Below are 20013 nucleotides of genomic sequence, written 5' to 3' on the forward strand. Positions count from 1 at the left end.
GAGAGAGAGAGAGAGAGAGAGAGAGAGAGAGAGAAGGGTGTATGGTGAATGTTGAGTATAGCTCAATCTTAGCTGGGTTTATGTAGAACCTCAATATGGCAACGCATAGCACATTTCTAAATTTTTCATGACTTCTAATTCAATAAAAAAAACAAGAAATTAATATGAGTCAAATTAAACTTATGACTGGACTTTGGTGTTATAGTCATGGCTTTTATTGGAAAAAAAAAGAATCATAAGACTCTTGGGGGTATTACTTTTTAGTTTCAACATGGACTTTTAATTTGATGGGACCAAAAAGGTTAGTAATAAATAATAATGTTACAAACCAAAGTTTAATCTGTTTCTTCTCTTATGCAAAAAATGTAAGCATACATTATTTTTATATATTTGAATAAGAAATTGACAGCTGTGAGTGTTTTATGTTTATGAGACAAAGAGCATTCAAAGAGTGATAATATGAGAAGGAGAGGGCATGGGGAGATGTGTATTTTGTTCCCAAAATTTTCAACCCCAAAAAGCACGCTGCGTTGCTTGCACGAGAAGAGAGGCATTTCCACTAATTTAACTTAAATTTAATTTTGACACCAAAAAATTGCAATTTCTCTCAACGCGCGTCATTAGTGATGATGCGTGCGGGCATTACATATAGATATGATATTTGTATAAATATCTAATATCTATAATGTTAGGGGCACCGGTGGGAATGCTAAGAATATATAAGATTTATACATGCGACTCACTTTCTATTAATTGTAATTTTTTGCAAAACACAAAATGGCTTTGTAGTTGGTTGGTTATAAAAGATCACACGGTACAAGTATAATACGACCAGTCATTTTCTAATTGTACAATCTGGACTATTGAAATTTGAATTGTTTTTTGTGAGGTGAAATTCAATAAATATATATATATATATATATATGTTTCACAGTACCAATATTTTGATTCCCAAATTTTGGAACAATCCAAATTTCAAGTTCATGAGATTTTTCTTCTTCTTTATTTATTTATTTATTTTTATTATTTTGCGCATAGCGCGTTTTAGATGATGGGATTAGTCTAATGGCAATGCAGAGAAAATGCAGTAGGGATCACAACACCAATTGTACATATCTTTAATCAAGAGAGGGTTAAAAGCTAAAACACGGTCTACTTTTCATTCCCAACTATAATTAGTAATAGTGATCATATAAACACACATGAATTGTAATTTACAGATATCCAAAGAGCTCTAACAATTTAAAGATTACATATATAGTTAGATCATCTTTAATATGTTAATGTCAATTGTATATTTGACATCAAATAGTATGATATGATATGTTATTTTCATTTTTGTTTTAATGTATAATGCTATTTGAAATGATACTTTTTCTCATAATCATTAACATTGAAAGTTGTAAAAATAAACTTTTATTTTTAAAACAATTAAAAAAAATACAAAAGTTGTAATAATTACATGAAAAGTAAGCATTTCAACTAATAACAATCGAATGTTAAATTTTTCATATACTATACTTGGTGGAAAATTTATTAAAAAGTATAGCATATGAAAAATTTAGCACAATAAATAACATTGCATTGAAGAGTGCTAAATTTACAGTTGGCACGTCAATTATACTATTGTATTGAATATGCTTTAATACATCATTTGCCATTATTCATGTTTTTCACACAAGAGGTCCTAATGCTATTTTCTGTGACGAAGTACTCTTCAAATTATAAATTAAGTCTTTGATTGTTTTGTCGTGGGATATCTATGACTTGGTAAAATATATCCAGAAAGGGAAAAAAAAATATAATAAAAAAAACATTTTGTAAGAATTCTATTAAATTGAATCCATCAAAGAAGATTTAATATATATATTTAGAGAACTTAAATTTGAAATCATACTAAATGCGCTTAGCTGTCGACGCGGTTCCTCCTTCCTGTCATTGGCTCAGCTGCTGCATGCATGCCATTTTCTCATTATATCCTCATTTAATTAAGCCCTTTGTACGGTTTCGTATGTATGTGACTTTGGGCTAAAGTGACTAAGTCTTGAAGCTTATCAAGTCTTTGTTACAAACATTAATTACATTTTTGGCACACGAGTGCCTTCAGAATTTGACAAATTTACCCTTTAAAATTTGAATGAAAACATATTATCACGCACTCTACATGACCTCTTTTAAAAAAATAGACTTTTATCTCGTGAGAATGGGTACGTTTTTTTTTCTAAAATTTGAACAATATCATTCATCGATTTAAGTGCACACTCTACAATATTTATTAAACTTGGGAATAATTTGGTATAATTAAAAAGTTTTAGGGGGATTTACAATTGAGGACAGACGGCAAAATGCCACACTTAGTCGTGGTCCAAACATTAGACTTTCAAACCATCAATGGAAGACTCAACTAGAAGCAAACAACATTTCTTGCAAGAAATGCTAGAAACTTTTGGATCCTATGAAATGGATTTTTTTATTTTTTTTTTTTTCCAATTCATATTTTTACCCTATACTAACTTGGATTGAGAAATGTTCCAACTCCCAAAAACCTTTTACCTAGGGAAGTAGGAGTCACAATCAACACACACACACACAGATATATATATATATATATATATACATATATGTTGCAGTGACTAATATATGTGGAGTGATTTGGTTAAGTTTGTCACGACATTTCATATGCTATTTTCATTTTCTTGATTTCATTTGTGGGGTCACTAATATATAAATATACAAGCTGTGACTCCATTGGATGTAACAAAAAAACAATTGCAGCTCATCTGAGGCTAGCCCGTAGCCAAGAAATCTGAATGTACAAATTCAAGATGAACAATATTCTTGGAATTGGTATTTGGTGGCAACTCCATGGCATTAAATGGCCAAAAACTTGTACCAAATGGCTGAATTATTATTGAGACCCCACTTGGCCATTTCGGCTTTAGATGCATTTTTTTTTTTCTCAACACCTGATTTTTGTGTTCAAATTCGAACTTACGAGTCTTTAGAGCTCTTTTTTTTTTTTTTTTTTAGTTGAAAAGTCTTTTGCATTATGCCAAGGAAAACTCAGTCGCTTTTTGTTTAACGCGTTCACACGAGCAAAACGAAATTCTTGCACGAGGTTTTTGGAACATATCCATAAAGTTTTCATACGTTCTAAATTTTAACCTTAGCAATTACCCTTTAAATTTAATGAAATAATGCAGAGTGTTTTATGATCATGACGACTGTTAAAATTTAGTCAAAAATATCCTTATATAAATTACACCTGCCTATTTAAAAGAATATATTAAAAAGTATGAATGATAAGTGTGAGTCATGTCACATAAATAAATGTATTTCTTTCGAATTTTAACATCAATTTTTCAATTGAGGGCACCCTACAACATTTTACAAAATTCAGGAAAAAAAAATTACCACAACTAAAAATTTTAAATCCAACTCGTTAATTCGATCAAAATTCAGGATAAAAAAAATACCAAAGACGCTTCTTAAAATGAAGTTCAAGAAATGCCAATTCTAATGAGGTAGAAGTAGAATGTAGCACTAGCACCAACCCTACTGTTTCAATGGAATTCCAACAAAATTTCCCTTCAAAACCGAGTACATGGACAAGACTTGAACTTGAATCTTTGTTTAGCACGTAGCACCCCAACTTTTACCATTTATGCTCATTAAAAAAAAAAAAAAAAGTGGCAACATGGAGTACCAAAAAGCATTTGAACTTAAATTCTACATAAGATTCTTCATAAGAGAAAGTAGGGCTGACAATTCGGGTTGTCACGATTTAAAATTTGAATGAAATTAGTAGGTTTAGGTTTACTATAAATGAGTTTGGATCATAATCGGGTTGACACAATTGTTAAATGAGTTGGGTTAGGGTTGACCTCCTAACACGAAGTGATACAAATTGACACGATTAACTATATATGTCATTACAATCTAATGATATGTGATATAATATGAAAGTTTATGTGACATATTAAATACAAATAATGTGAATTTTAATATTTGTAGGTAAAATTCATTTATTTTTCTCAAAGAAAAAGATAAATTGATCAAGAAACATGCTAAACATGTCTTGACCGTGTTAAATAAGTCATTATTATATTAGTTATTTATTCAATATGATAATTTAAACGGGTCGACATGATTAACATGATTATAAATAGGTCGTGTTTGGGTTGACATTTTGACATGTTTAATAAAGAGGTCGTGTTTAGGTTGACGTTTTTAGGGCAAGATTAATAAACGAGTTGATACGAACACGACCCACTAATAAGAATTACCACTCTTAGGAGAGAGCCCTTCCCTAAGCCTAAGAACAATGCCCTAGACAATGGATATCTTTAGTGCCAACTTGCCTTTCTAAGGGCCTGTTTGTTTGCATTTTTGAGTTATGGTGATTTGAGTGTAGATTTTGAGCTGAATTTGAGGTATAACTTGAGTTGAAGTTGTAACTTAAGTTTTTATTTGGTTGTGTACATTTGAGTTATGATTTGAGATAGGAATCTATCACGCCCCAAAATAGGGGTTAGTGACGTAGAGGCTCGTTTAGAGATTAAACATGATTAAGAAAAGTAATTAAACATTTGGAAATATAATAATCAAAACTAAAAGTAAAATATTAAAGGAATTTATAAACAAGCCCCACATTTTGCTGAAATTAAATTACAAGAAAGTGATGGGGACTTTCACACTTTATGAAAAACAAGTTTTAAAATAAGCCTTCGACATCGTTCAGGGTTCCACCCACAGGATATACAATATTGTACATACATGAACATGTAAATATCATTTACAGACATCAACCACAATCTAGAGATTTAAAGTTTACATTCTAAGAATTTACAATCCTTACATTGTTCCACAAGGATGTTGGCACAATCCTCACTGGATCGGACGGTAGCAACTACTTCAGCTACTCAGCACTGCTTCTAGTGTCGCCTGGGAGGGGTTTAATATTTATAGAAATAGAAGAAAACGTGAGCAAAAGGCCCCGTAGGATGTATTTTGAAATAAACTTCATAACAAGTAAATAAATGAATGAGTAAGTAAATAAAGATAGTCAGCTCCAACACAACAGCCAGAACCTAACATCCTTTTTCTGAAAGGAAATATAAATTTAAAAATTTTTGTATTTCAGGCATCAACAAGTAATTTATACTATGATAAATTACTTACACAACCACAAGCACAAGCCTTATCACCACGTAGTGGCCCGATCCGGGTTTTGGGTCTTGCCCCCAAGGATACGATCTTCATATCCTATCTAGGCCATCAGCAGGCTTACAAATTCGCAAGATATATTATCATATGAAATCGTTCATTAAAACTCTGAAATAGTTCATTATAATTCAAATAGCTAAAATCAAGCTATTGTGTTAAAATGCTTTTCTTTCACAAACATGTCCTTTCTTTAAAACATTTGTAAGGCCAAAACTCTTTAAAACATGCTGTCAAAGAAAAAGATAAGAAATCCTACTTCTTAGCACTAAAAATGTGGCTAGCGTTGCGCTATCCTAGCCTCCACTTTCTCGAACCCTTCAATTCGATTCTTCAACTATCATTGATACAAAACAACGCTTTAGGATTCATTTCTCATTCCTAAAGTAAATCAATCTCAATTATACACTTCAATTTCCTATTAGTGTGCCTTAATCCAATTCCAAGTTCATAAATAATTTAATGTTTCAAATCATCATTTCAAAGATTTTGATCTCAAAACTTGGATTAAATATGCTAATCCATCTACTTTAGGTTCGCAACTGCTAATCCATTTTAAAACAAAACAGGTTCAGATAATGTGTGCACCGGTTGACCGGTGACAGAGAAGTTGTTCTTCACCGGTCGACCGGTGAAGAGGGAACCAGTCGGCCAGTGGGAGCTGGACAGCTCGACCGACATGGCCGATCCAAAGAAAATCCGGCCAAAACATACCAATCTGAGTTCTAATCTGAGATATTTTCAAAGAAATTCAACAAATCTAGGTTCCAGACAACAAATTAAGTCCAAAGAACCCATTTTCTCCAATTTTCATAATGATTTTACCCAAAATCCATCAAAATCTAATTCGAACTAAAAGTAAGTTTTTCTAAAGGAAAAATTCAAGATTTAAGAGAAGTTTTTCAGAAATCATACCCCAAATCATTCCCTTGATGTTGAAAACTCCTTGAAGTTCCTTTTTGGTTCAAGATTTTGGAAGATTTGATGAATTTTTAAGAGAGTGAGAGAGAGAGCTACGGGAGAGAATGAGATAAACAAGAGGGAGGGGGAGAGTGAAAGGGAAACGACAGAGAGAGAGAGAGAGTATCACGGGAAGAAAAGAAAAAGAAAAGGATAAACATTAAAGATATTTAATAAAGTAAACCAGAAAATGTGTCTCAACACACTTCTGAGGTAAAAATATAAATGCTGAAAATATTTAAATCCCTTAAAAATATTTAAATTTACAAATCAGAAACATTTAATAAACATCATTATTTAATTAAACCATATTAGGCACATTAATAAATCCTAATTATCTTAATTAATCATGTTTAATTTCTCGAGGTGTTAAAGAATCTTTTTGAATTTGTGTTTAGGTGGATCAAAACTTGAATTTATATTTGGATAGTATTTCAATAAGAACTCAATAGTGATGGAAAATTTTAATATGATATATGGTGGGGTTTTATTCGTCTTTTCATTGTGAACGCATAGAAAAAAAAATCATCTCAATCAGAATTAAAACGAAAAAGTTATGACGTTTTTAATAATAGAAAAAATATTGTTCATTAACTTGAGTTTGAGTTTAGGAACTTGAGTTGAAAGGGGAACTTGAACTCAGATTTTAGCCTCAAACTCAAGTTAAAACTTAAGTTCAAACTCAAATTTTACAAAAGAACATGAATTTAAATAAAGTTATAATTTGAGTTCAAACTTTTTTTGAGTTTAGGTGAAAAATAAGCCATAAAATTTTAAAAAAATCTTGGGTTATGTGCAACCGTGCATAGCAAATGTCCTCTGTTTTTTCTCTCTCTTCTAGGCGCCAAGTTGAGACAAACTTCTGGACCTTTTTATTTAGTATGATTAGTTTACTAATTATACTATCATATAGTTTCATGAAAGTTGAAAAAAAAAAATAAAAAACTTTAGTGGAATCATTGAATATGACCCATTCAAGATGCACAGTTGGCATGAGTTATTAGCACATTCTTTGTGTTCAAAAGGAAAATATAAATTCATATATTGTCTAGCCTTTTTGTTTTGTGTCAAAAGGGCACATCAGTCCAAAATCATATAGTTTCAAGGAACTATAAATTCATATAGTTTCTTGAAAGTTGAAAAAAAAAATGGTGGAAATCATTAGCATGACTCATTCAAGCTACAAAGTTGGCACGCATTATTTAGCACATTCTTGGTGTGTTTAAAAGGAAAATATAAATTCATATCTTGTCTAGCCTTCTTGTTTTATATTAAAACGGCACATCAGTCCAAAATGAAAAATTGGATCTTAAGATACTATCTGAAGTATGGCTTCTAACAAGAACCAATAACTAGATAAGCAAAATGCAATAGAAGCAAACTCCTTATTTCTCAAGGAAAATGTTCATATAACTTGAGTTGGAAAAAAAAAAAAAAAAAAAAGAAACAAAAAAAAGAAGCCAGCTTACCTGCCTCTTGGAGCAGATGCTGTACAAGAAAAATAAAATTATAGCAGATTACCAATTTCCTTAGGTCCCACAAAATCTAAAATTTTGTCACTACTACTTACAGCCTAAAAGAAGTGAAAGGGAAACATGTTTGGTTAACTAACAAAAGCGGTCACAAAAAAAAAAAAAAAAAAAAACCATACCATTCCAATGAGTCAATTGAGCATAAAGGAATGGTGAGAGTCATTCTCTCTTTTCCACCCGTTTTAGATAGGCCTTCCTTTTGGAACAATTTGATCTTTGATCCACATGTAAATCGGAACGAGGACATAGTAAGTTGCCGCGATTGCACCGAGAACAAATCGCAGGAGGAACACGAACGGATTCACCGGCTTCGTCACATCCTCGGCTTTTGGACCAAGCTGCAAAAAAGAATGCAAATAGCAAGCATTATTTGATGCACAATGAAAATCCTCAAGATATAACCTGTCAAAGAATCATATCTAACATCTCTTGATCTCTTCTATTTCTCATGTCAACAAAAAAATAGTGTAGGAAAATAAAGATTTTACACCATTCTTTTCCCTCTACAGAACAAGAAAAATCAAAAGTGTTACCAAGCAAGGCAATGTTTTTGGAACCAAAGGAAATCTCATGAAAGAAACTAGCCATAAATTTACAAATACTCGATTTAAGAAGATACCTGAAGAGGGGAGTCGCCGGAATAGGGCTTTACACCGGTCACGGAGCAGCCCATGATCAAGCCATGACGGCGAACGCCACGGTACCATTTCGGGCCAATTCTTTTCAACTGAACATTAATGAAGCCGGCCTTTTTAAACCACTCAATGTACTCCTCCTCCTTAGGGAAGAGCATCCACACGTCTGCAAAGAAACGAGACAACCAAAAGGTTGGATATACAGGACCTATTACACAAGCTTTCCCTCCTATCTTCAACACCCTGTATGCTTCTCTAATTCCACGCTGTGGATCCGGCCAGTACTCAATACTAAGGAACACCAAAAAAAAAAAAAAAGAAAAAAAATGCATGAGAAATGTAACACTAACAAGTCTCTCAAAATATACACATATATATATATATATATATGTTTGTGTGTTAGATTTTTGGACGTGTATATATATATATATATAAATAATACTAATTGTGTATTATATGCTATCATAAAGATTTGGTCCAAATTAAAAGTGATTTTATAAGGTTTAAAGTTAAATGGGCCTAAGTCATTTCACAAAATATGAGCTTTTATATATAGAAACCTTAATTTCTAATTTTTAATTTATGATGGGCTAAAATTAGAAATAAAAAAAGTATGTGCAATTATAAATAGTTAGGGTCCTCAAATTATACGTACGATTCTTTTTTGACATCCTATCATTAGAAAAGTGAGAGCTCATTCTTTAAAAAATTCATACGCATTAATTTAGAAGATTAAGAATTACAAGACTCAAGAATTATATCAGTTGTTATAGACTCAGGTACGCTTCCGCATGTAATCTATTATTCTTGATGATTTAACATGAATGGATGATCTTGGCATGACTTAACATTGTGTTCCTTTCCGATGCATAACCTTGTTTGTTATTCACCTTATAAAACTCAAAACTGGCAAGCTATCCAACACATCATGACCCATTTGAGAAAACAGGATATGTACTTTGTGACTCTTGTCTTTGTGCACACAAACATCATACTTGAGGTATTCACATGTACCAAATTCAAACTAAAACCACTCTTAAAGAATCCCCAATGCAGAGTCAATACCAACTTTTAGTATCTAAGTAGAAAAAAAAATGGGCATATGTTTTACTTGGTTTCAACTCTGACACTAAATATAACATATATTAAATATCAATATCAAATTTTGATATTTGATTGTTATTCATCGATATATTGACCTTTTCATTTGATCATTACAATATTATTATTTTTAAATTATTTTAAAATTAAAAATTTACTTTTACAGGTTACAAAACTTATAAATGTATATAAAAAACGTAAATATAACATTTGAAGTAGCAACATGAATTGGAAAACCAAATAAATAACAAATTAATTATGATATTTTCACATATTTTAGTTTCAAATTAATTGGACATTAACATTTGTATAGGAGATGCTCTCAGCATCTAAAACCAGAATCACAATGCAAAGCGATCAAATTGATATTCCCAAAAACATAGAAAACAAATGCATTCAGAATGACACTCACTTTTTGGAAATTCGCTCTTTCCAGATAAATCCCAATTTGGGTTCTTCAAAGGAAATCAAATACTTGTTCCCCATATTCAGAAAAAAAAAAAAAAAAAAAAAAAAACTTGTTCCCCAAAATCCCATTTCTCAAACCAGACAAAACAAACCATCTTTTTTTTTTTTTTTTGGTGCCCAAATAAAAAATTTACCTTCCAGCTGAAACATATCGGTCAGCATAATCAGTTGGGAAAGGCAAATCCTCAGCGTCCCCTTCAATAATCCTGCACTCCTTCAAGGCTTCCTTCTTCTTAGCCTTGGCGAGCTGGTGAGGGGACTGGTCAAGAATAGTAACATTCTTAGCATCAACATGCTTCACGATTCCCAAAGTAGTGAACCCGGTCCCACCACCAACATCAACAACCGTCAGATTCCTATCATTGAGATCAGCAGGCTCAAGGGCGTCATCCCTCATATCCTCGGTCCAATGGCCAGGATTTATGATGTGATCATAGACAATGGATAAGAACCTGTAGAACCAAAGCGCCTCTTTCTTGTGCTGTATGAATCTGGGCTGAGAAGCCGGCCTCGAAGTTGATGATGATGAGATACTACTGCTACTGCATCTGGGTACTAAAACTGATCTGGTTTTGTTGGGAAAACGACATCTGTTGTGGACGTTAAGGTTGTTTGAGCTTATCCCACAATTGGGGTTGAGATTTTTTGCTCCATTGAGAAATGGAGTGGCCATTTGAGGAAGAAGAAGAAGAAGAAACTCACAAAGGTACAGAACTAAATGCAATTCTGAAGTAATAAGTTCAAGTCTCAATTACCTTAAGATCAGCATAAATCATCTTAAGCGGAAAGGAAGGGAGATTGACGATGTGGAATAGATCATTGCCGGATGACGTATCAGTAGGAGGAAAACGACAAACAAGTTAACACTGAGAAATAAGAGGTTCCTGATTTTCTGGATAGAAAGGCTCCACGTGTTGTGGAAGTACTGGTGGCGGAGAGAACTCAGATAAAAACGACATTGTTATAGACAGACGACCGTTTTATTCACCTATCTCGTAACAAAAGCTCAAGTATTCTTTTTTAATTTCAGTTTATTACAATAAAAAATACTCATAAAAAATTATATATAATTTTTTTAAATAAAAATTCTTATAAACAGTCTTTTTTTTTTTTTTGTTATAGTAAAAAAAAATTTATAAACAGTCATATCTTAATTTAATTTAGAAACTCAAATTAAAAAGGCTCATTTCACGATTTAAGATACATTCAAGTCACATCTCACTACTTTCACGGTCCCTACACCGATGTACTTGAAAAGGCAGATGAAATTTTCTTCCTTCGTTCCAAAGTCTGGATAATATTTTTAGGGGTTAATAGCTCTAGAAGTCCCTGAACTTTTAAAAGAGTGATATTTTGCTGCCAAAACTAATTTTAAAGATAAAAAACTTCTTGAATAAAACTTTTAGTTGCAAAATGGTCCAAACTGTTAACGTTTGTTAACCAATTTGTCATGAATTTAATGTTTGAAATTATCTCTTAGAAGCATAAGATATAATACGATATTTATTAATTATTTAATAAAATAATTTATTCATCATTTTGTATGTATATATTTATGAATATTTTATGAATATCAATGAAAATTTCATGATTATTTTTGTGACCTTAAACATTACATGTAAGTGTTATATGCCAGAGAATAATATTTAAGGATAATAATTAAAACTATATCCGTAATGAATTTAATTAAAGTTCGTAATATTTAATTAAAACATTATTAATACATGTCATTTTCATTTAGAATGCAATGGTGTTATCTGCACTGTTAATATGGGGAGATATTGAATGAGTGTATTATGCATAATGAGATTATGTGGAACAGGGACACATATACAATATGAATTTCTAATAATTTCCGTTAAGTATAAAAATTCTAATTAAGTCTATCGATGGTCATATATGGAACGATCTTAATCATGAGTTCTTAGCATACTCTTATTTATGGATTTGTGTCTTTTAATTTACTCGGTACAAATTTTGAGATCCTGAATCCTATTCATTGTATTTTGGAGACATGATGAAATAGTTAGCCGGAAATGTTATTATACGATATGGAATTCATTCCTTCTTGAGAAAGAAATAGATAAATAATTACCTTGCGGTGTTGATTTGGTACTTAGATTAGTAAGAGTGCTATAATTCATGAATGTGTTTTATGAATCACTGTCCATTAGAGAATCAATGGTACTCAAGGATAAACATGTAATTAGAGAGATTAACGAATTTCAACTAGTTCTAATTATGAATTATTTATAAAGGATTGATTAGACACTTCACAGTTTAGAAATAATTTATGTATATAATTACGAGAGTGCAATTCTAAGTTTATAGTGGATTAACTATTGGAATTAATAGAATTAATTAATTAATTAAAGTGTTTAATTAATTATTAATTTTATTGGAGCTCGAAATTATAGGTCTATTATTCCACGCGTCGTCTTTGTAATTTCACAAGACACAAAGGGTAAAATGAGAATTTTAGAATTATGAAATTCTAAAATAAAACACCTAAGTATAATTAATTATAAATTAAATAATGTGATTATCTAAATTTAAATTTAAATTTTAGATCACTTATGTGAAGGTGTTCACATAGTGTGAATGTAAAGGCACAGTGTGAACACTTCTTGAATTGTTCATTTAAACTTATTTGATAAGTTGTTCAATTTGAAATTCAATTGATTTAAGTTTGACTTAAATTAGAATTTAAATTTGAGTTAAAATTAGACTAGAATAAAGGAGAATTTTTCCTCCTTCCCTATCTGTAATTGGCGCCTAATCACAGGGATAAGATTACTCATGTTGGCCGGCCATACAAGGATAAGGGAGTGGGAGGTTTTATTCCAAATTCAAATGTGAGATAATTTATAAGCTTTTTCTTAGAGATAAAGATTTGATTTTTTCTAAGAGTTTGACTACTACTCTATAAATAAGAGAATTGTAGAAAATTGTTAGATACAATTTTTCTCTCTCAAATTAAAAGGTGGCCGAAAATTTCATAGAGTGGGAAGGAAAAATTTTCTCCAAAAATTTCACATCGTGCATGCGTTGGTGGTCGTAGAAAATTCAAGTGCTTTAGTGTTAATCTTGTTTTGTCTCAGGTGTGCCCATACACGTCTTCGTAGATTCTAAGAATTGATGAGGAAGACTTTGATTTTCTAAACTAGTTTTGGAGCAAGAAACGTTCGAGGTCAAAGAACTTAAGATATCATCTAATCGTATAATTCCTATTTGAGTTCTTAATAAATAAATTAATGTGATTAATTTATTCGTGTATAAATTAATATAATCTATAGAGTATCTCAAAAGTTTTATGAAAATTTTTGTTATACATGATTCGTTATTCACTCACATGCTTCCGCATCCGAAATCGTTTCGAAAACTGACAATTGGTATCAGAGCAATCTATAGACGATATTAATTTATGTTCTAATTATGTGCTAATCAAATAATATATTAAATATGTAATATTTAATTTGTATGTATGTGATGGGTGGGCACTTACATTTATTTATGGATGCTTATATGTATTCATGTTGATAAATGTATGGATGATGGATTTGGTCATTAATTATATAGTTCCATGGATCGGTTAAATTCGTTATTTAAATTATTTGTACTTTTATTCGGGAATTAGAATTATTGTAATTCTAGGATTTTGGGTAGATTAGAGTTTTGATTTTGAATCAAAGGAAGCCCAGAAGACCAGCCTTGGAGTTGGCCAAGATCATTGCCCAGTACCTTAGCGCGCGGCCCCAGCATGCGCTGGCAGCCCCAACGCGTGGCTCCAGCGCGCGCCAGCAGTTTAACTGCGCGACCCTAGCATGCGCCAGTAATTCCACCGCACAACCCCAGCACACACTAGTAATTCCACCGCGCAACCCCAGCACACGCTAGCATCTCTGCACAGGTATAGCCCCGCAACACATTGGCTGTGAGCGGCCAGCAAGGCGCGGCCAGGGCCATCAGGCGTGGCCAGCGGACTCCAAATGAGCCCGAGGTTTTCGAAACCCTCGTTATGCATCCTGAGGAACCCGGAATTGTTCCGGACCCCGAAAAAGGTGAAATCTGACCTGAAAGGAAGAACAAAGCCGAAGAATGAAGAATTCAATAATCGAAGACCCGTTGATGTTACGGAAGAAAATAATTATTGTAATTATTTTATTTATTCGATTTGGTTGTAATTTATATTTTTCATGGGACCCGGTCAAATCCATCTAATAGCCGATTGCATATTTTATACATATATTTATTGGATGATTGTATAATATATGTTCATCCATATAACATGCCATATAAGTACAGTATGTCTACTCATATGTTTTATAACATGTCATGTATACACGCGCATTTATTATTATTTATTTAAATGAGTTTTAACAGGATAAAATAAAATAAAAACCTTGAGCTAAAATTGATTTAATATGATCAAATTGATTTAAGTTGCAAAATTAATTTGTGAAATAATGTTATATGTGAAATTGAATTTAAGAATTGAATTTTAGAGTTTCACATATATGAAAAATAAATTATTTATTTATTGGCATTTGAACACCATGAGATGTTTTTCAAATAAAATACATATTTGTAAAATAGTGAGTGGGAGAGGGTTGTATGACAATACGACCCACTGGTCTCCATTGTTAGTTCAACACTGTGAGATTCGAAAGGGACTTCGCGGCAACACCGATTCCGCACTCCCTACAGAATGTGTTCTTTCGGGTCAATAATAAGGTTGACTTCCTAGAGATAGGATTCAAAGATATATTTTCAGTTTGACCTACTCTATGGTGTCACTCCAGAGTTAAGTCCGTAGAATCTGAAATGATGGGTTACACTCATGGAAATATAATCAAAATTGTCGATTATATTTTGACTAAAATAACGGCAGTTAATAAATATGAAAATATGAGATATTTTGATTATCTTTATTAATTAAGAAGGTATCAGTTTAATTTGTGAATATTTTGACCTACCCTATGGCAGCACTATGTTCATGATAAATTGGATTATCGTTGGCACCTAAAATTAAAACATAATTTATGTATTTTTCATGTGCATCATGCATCATATTTAATTGTGCCAAAATTCACATGTCTTGATATTCATGCACATAAATTGATTAGATGAATATTCTATTTCTTTCTAGCAATATGTCGAATCCTATAATCTCACTACTTGTGACTGAAAAACTGGCAATGATAACTACCCTAAGTGAAAAAGTAACATGAACATATTATTAGTCTGCGACGACTATAAATTTCTCCTAGTAGAGGAATGTCCTCTAGAACCCACGGCTAACGTATCCAAAACCATTCGGGAGCCTTATGATCACTGGACCAAGGTCAACAACAAAGCAAATTACTATAGGTTGGCCAGCATGAGCGATGTGCTTCACAAGAAGCAGGTGGAGATAGAGACCGCTTATGAGATAATGGAGTCTCTGAAAGCCATGTTTGGTGCTCCTTCAGAGAATGCTCGTTTAGATGATGTCAAGGCTTTCATGAATGACAAGATGAAGAATGACGTTTCGGTCAAGGCACATGTTTTGAACATGATTACTCACCTATATAAGCCAGAACTCAATGGTGCCAAAATCGATGAAGCCACCCAAGTTGGCATCATCTTGGAAAGCATGTCCCCTAATTTTCAAGACTTCAAGAACAACTATATTATGAACAAAAGACGGTCCAACCTTATTGAACTCTTAAATGACCTGCAAAACTTTGAAGCCACCAACAAAAGCAAAGGAGAAGAAGCAAATGTTATTCTTGCAGGAGGATCTGGTAAAAATAAAAGAAAGAACCAGAACCAAGGAAAAGGGAAGAAAGGGAAGAACAAGAAGGCAAAAAGGAAGAGCTCCGACCAGAAACTTAAAGGAAAGTGTTTCCACTATAATGGTGATGGGCACTGGAAGAGAAACTACAAGAAGTATCTTGAGGAGCTGAAGAAGAAAAATGAACAAGGTAAATCAAATTTACTAGTTCTTGAAACATGTTTAGTAGAGGGTGATTCTTCGTCCATGATAGTTGATTCGGGAGCAACTAGTCATGTGTGGTTTTCATTGTAAAATATTAGTTCCCACAAAGAACTTGCCGTCGGGGACTACACGATGAAAGTGAGAATACCGCGAGGGTATCGGCGAAAGCAGTGGGAGAAGTTAGACTTCTGTTTTAGAAATAATAAATACCTTATTGTCAACAATGTTTATTTCCCTCCAGGCATAAAGAGAAATTTGATGTATGTTTCCAAATTATTTGAACAATTATTGTTAATAATAATCTAGTCCACAATTTTTTGAAATGGTTCTGATATTTGTTCTAGATATTTGGAAAATGGTTTATACCTTTTAAACTGATGTCTGGCTCGACTTAATACTGAAATGTTCAAAGTTGCCGAACCTAAGAATAAGAAGCAAAAGATTAACACATATATGTTGCATCTTAGGCTTGGTCATATTAATCTAAACATGATTGAAAGACAGGGAAAGAATGGTCCTTTATGCGAACTAAAAGTTGATGAGCTTTCGGACTGTGAATATTGTCTAGAAGGTAAAATGACCAAGAGGCCTTTCACGACGAAAGGAGAAAGGGCTACAGAGCCACTTCAGCTAATACATTCGAATGTATGCGGACCATTAAACGTCCAAGCTAGAGGAGGTTACGAATATTTCATCACTCTTATTGATGACTATTCGAGAGATGGTTATGTTTACCTAATGCAACAGAAATCTGAAACTTTTGGAAAGTTAAGAGAATTATGAGCAAAAATTGAAAAATAGTTAAGTAAACCAATTAAGACACTTCGATCGAATCAAGGGGAGAATACATGGACCAAGCGTCCAGGATTACTTGATTGAAGAAGGTGTGTTGTCACAACTGACAACACCCAGCACACCACAGCATAATGGTGTTGTCAAAAGGAGAAATCAGACTTTGCTCGACATGATAAGATTAATGTTGAGTTATTATTCACTATACTTCATTCTGGGTATATGCCCTCAGAACTGCGGTGTATATTTTAAACTTGGTACCATCTAAGTCTGTACCTAAGACACCCTTAGAGTTGTGGAATGGTCAAAAGCCAGTTTTGAAGCATATTCTCATATGGGGGTGTTTGGCTCATGTGATGAAACAAAAGACTGAGAAGTTGGAACCAAGATCAGAAGTATGCATATTTGTGGGATATGCACCGGAGACAATAAGAGAATTATTCTATAGTCACAAGGATCAAAAGGTGTTTGTATCGACAAATGCCACATTTCTAGAGCATGACTATATGATATATTTCAAGCCCAAAAGTAAAGTAGTTCTGGAAGAGTTATTTTTTGATGAGATCGGACCACAACCGACAAAAGTTGTCGGAACATGAGGATATAAGACCACAGTTCCTAATTAGACTCCTATGGCACCTCGTCGTAGTGGGAAGGTAAGTAGGTTACCTGATCGGTATACTAAGGAGGCGCAAATCGTCACTGCTAATTACGGTAAGGAGGATCCATTGACCTTTAAGGCTACGATGGATACTTCAGATAAGGACAAATGGCTAGAAGCTATGAAACTCGAGATGGAGTCCATGTACTCTAACTCAGTCTGAAAACTTTTAGATATACCCGAAGGGGTAAAACTCATTGTATGCAAATGGATCTTCAAGAAAAAGATAGGGGTGGATGGAAAAGTGGAGACTTATAAAGCAAGGCTAGTGGCTAAGGGTTATACCCAAAAGGAGGGAGATACCTAAAATGAGGGAGTTGACTATGAAGAAACTTTCTCACCAGTAGCCATGCTTAAGTCCATCCGGATATTCCTAGCCATAGCAGTAAAATTTGACTATAAGATATGGCAGATGGATGTCAAAACAGTTTTTTTGAATGGCTATCTTGAGAAAACCATCTATATGGATCAACCAGAGGATTATATAGAGCAAGGCCAAGAGTAGAAAGTCTGCAAGCTGCAGAGATCCATTTATGGATTAATGCAGGCTTCTAGATTATGAAACATCAGGTTTGATAAGGCTATTAAGTCTTATAGATTTGATCAAAACCAAGATGTATCAAACGAAAGAAAAAAAGATGTTCTTTCCTTTACTAGCCCGAATATCTGATATTCAGCGGGAGTGGTTAGTCGTTGTCAGTTGAACTCATGATCGGATCATTGGGTAGCGATGTAGTATATCCTTAAATGTATGAGGAATGTAAGAAACTATAAGATAGTGTAGTCAGTCAAAGGGTTATCCTTTAACTAGATACACAGACTGTGACTATGAGTCATGAAAGGATTTTGAGAGTCGACATCTAAATCTGTGTTCACACTAGGTGAAGGAGTCATGAGATGAAAGGTTGTTGGCAAAGTGTGATTGTTAATTCTATCATTAAGGGTTAATGTGTTGCAGCTTGTGAAGTAGTAAAGGAAAATAACCTGACTCCATAAAGTTTTTAACTAATCTGGAAGTTGTTCCAGGGATAGATCAGTCATAAACACCAAGAAAGTTTCAGGATTAAAGACTTATTCTACCTACTTTAGGACAAGCGGGAGATTGTTGGAAATGGTGTCCTAGAAGCATGAGATGTCATATGATATTTATTAATTATTTAATAAAAGAGTTTATTCATCATTTTATGTGCATATATTTATGAATATTTTATAAATATCAATGAAAATTCTATGATTATTTACGTGACCTTAAACATTGTATATAAGTGTTATATGCCAGGGGATAATATATAAAGATAATAATCAAAATTATGTTCGTAATGAATTTAATTAAAGTTTAGAATCTTTAATTAAAACCTTATTAATACATGTCATTTTCATTTAGAATGGAATGATGTTATCTGCACTGTTTATGTGATGAGATATTGAATGAGTGTATTATGCATAATGAGATTATGCAGAACCGGGACACAGACACAATATGAATTTCTAATAATTTCCATTAAGTATAGAAATTCTAATCGAGTCTATCGATAGTCATATATAGAATGATCTTAATCTTGAGTTCTTAGCATACTCCTATTTATAGATTTGTGTCTTTTGATTTACTCAGTACGAATTCTGAGATCCTGAATCATATTCCTTGTATTTTGGAGACATGATGAAGTAGGTAGCCGGGAATGTTATTATACGAGATGGAATCCATTCCTTCTTAAGAAAGAAATAGATAAATAATTCCCTTGCAGTGTTGATTCAGTACTTGTATTAGTTAGAGCGCTCTGATTCATGAATGTGTTTTATGAATCACTGTCCACTAGAGAATCAATGGTACTCAAGGATAAAGATGTAATTATAGAGGTTAACAGATTTCACCTAACTCTAATTATGAATTATTTATGGATGATTGATCTATATGAAATGACTATATCAAATGGACACTTTACAGTTTAGAAATAATTTATATCTATAATTACGAGAGTGCAATTCCATGTTTATAGTAGAGTAACTATTGAAATTAATAGAATTAATTAATTAATTAAAGTGTTTGATAAATTATTAATTTTATTAGAGCTTGAAATTATAGGTCTATTAGTCCCCGTACCGTCCTTGTAATTTCATAAGACACAAAGGGCAAAATGAGAATTTTAGAATTATAAAATTCTAAAATAAAACACTCAAGGATAATTAATTATAAATTAAATAATGTGATTATTTAAATTTAAATTTGAATTTTGGATCACTTATGTAAAGGTGTTCACATAGTATGAATGCAAAAGCACAGTGTGAATACTTCTAAAATTATCCATTTAAACTTATTTGATAAGTTGTTTAATTTGAAATTCAATTGATTTAAGTTTGACTTAAATTGAAATTTAGATTTGAGTTAAAATTGGACTGCGGGATAAATTAGGATTTTTCCTCATTCCCTATTTGTAATTGGCGCCTAATCACAGGGATAAGCTTCCTTATGGTGGCCGGCCATACAAGGATAAGGGAGTGGGAGATTTTGTTCCAAATTTAAATGAGAGATAATTGATAAGCTCTATCTTGAAGACTAAGATTTGATTCTTTCTAGGAGTTTGACTACTACTCTATAAATAAGAGAATTGTAGAAAATTATGAGATACAATTTTTCTCTCTCAAATTAAAAGGTGGCCGAAA

General features: G+C 32.6%; 1 protein-coding gene across 1 annotated transcript; it reads right to left on the minus strand.

Moving 5' to 3' along the window:
- Positions 1 to 7607: 7607 nt before the first annotated feature.
- Positions 7608 to 10739, minus strand: LOC21396522 (2-methyl-6-phytyl-1,4-hydroquinone methyltransferase, chloroplastic). The gene is made up of 3 exons (XM_010109430.2): positions 10054 to 10739; positions 8335 to 8641; positions 7608 to 8053 (listed from the first exon to the last, which is right to left on the minus strand). Exons 1-3 carry the CDS (start codon positions 10590 to 10592, stop codon positions 7898 to 7900), a joined length of 1002 nt encoding a protein of 333 aa, XP_010107732.1. The 5' UTR covers positions 10593 to 10739; the 3' UTR covers positions 7608 to 7897.
- Positions 10740 to 20013: the final 9274 nt, after the last annotated feature.

This window comes from Morus notabilis, unplaced genomic scaffold (assembly GCF_000414095.1).
Source record: "Morus notabilis unplaced genomic scaffold, ASM41409v2 Scaffold1383, whole genome shotgun sequence".
Classification (NCBI taxonomy): domain Eukaryota; kingdom Viridiplantae; phylum Streptophyta; class Magnoliopsida; order Rosales; family Moraceae; genus Morus; species Morus notabilis.

Bases quoted from the DNA above. Each gene is read 5' to 3' on its own strand.
- LOC21396522 (XM_010109430.2), bottom strand. From the start codon at position 10,592: ATGGCCACTCCATTTCTCAATGGAGCAAAAAATCTCAACCCCAATTGT. The intron at 8,642-10,053 runs GTAAATTTTTTA...GGTGTTCCTTAG, and splicing joins CGATATGTTTCAGCTGGAAG to TATTGAGTACTGGCCGGATC. The intron at 8,054-8,334 runs GTATCTTCTTAA...TCTTTTTTGCAG, and splicing joins CCGGCGACTCCCCTCTTCAG to CTTGGTCCAAAAGCCGAGGA.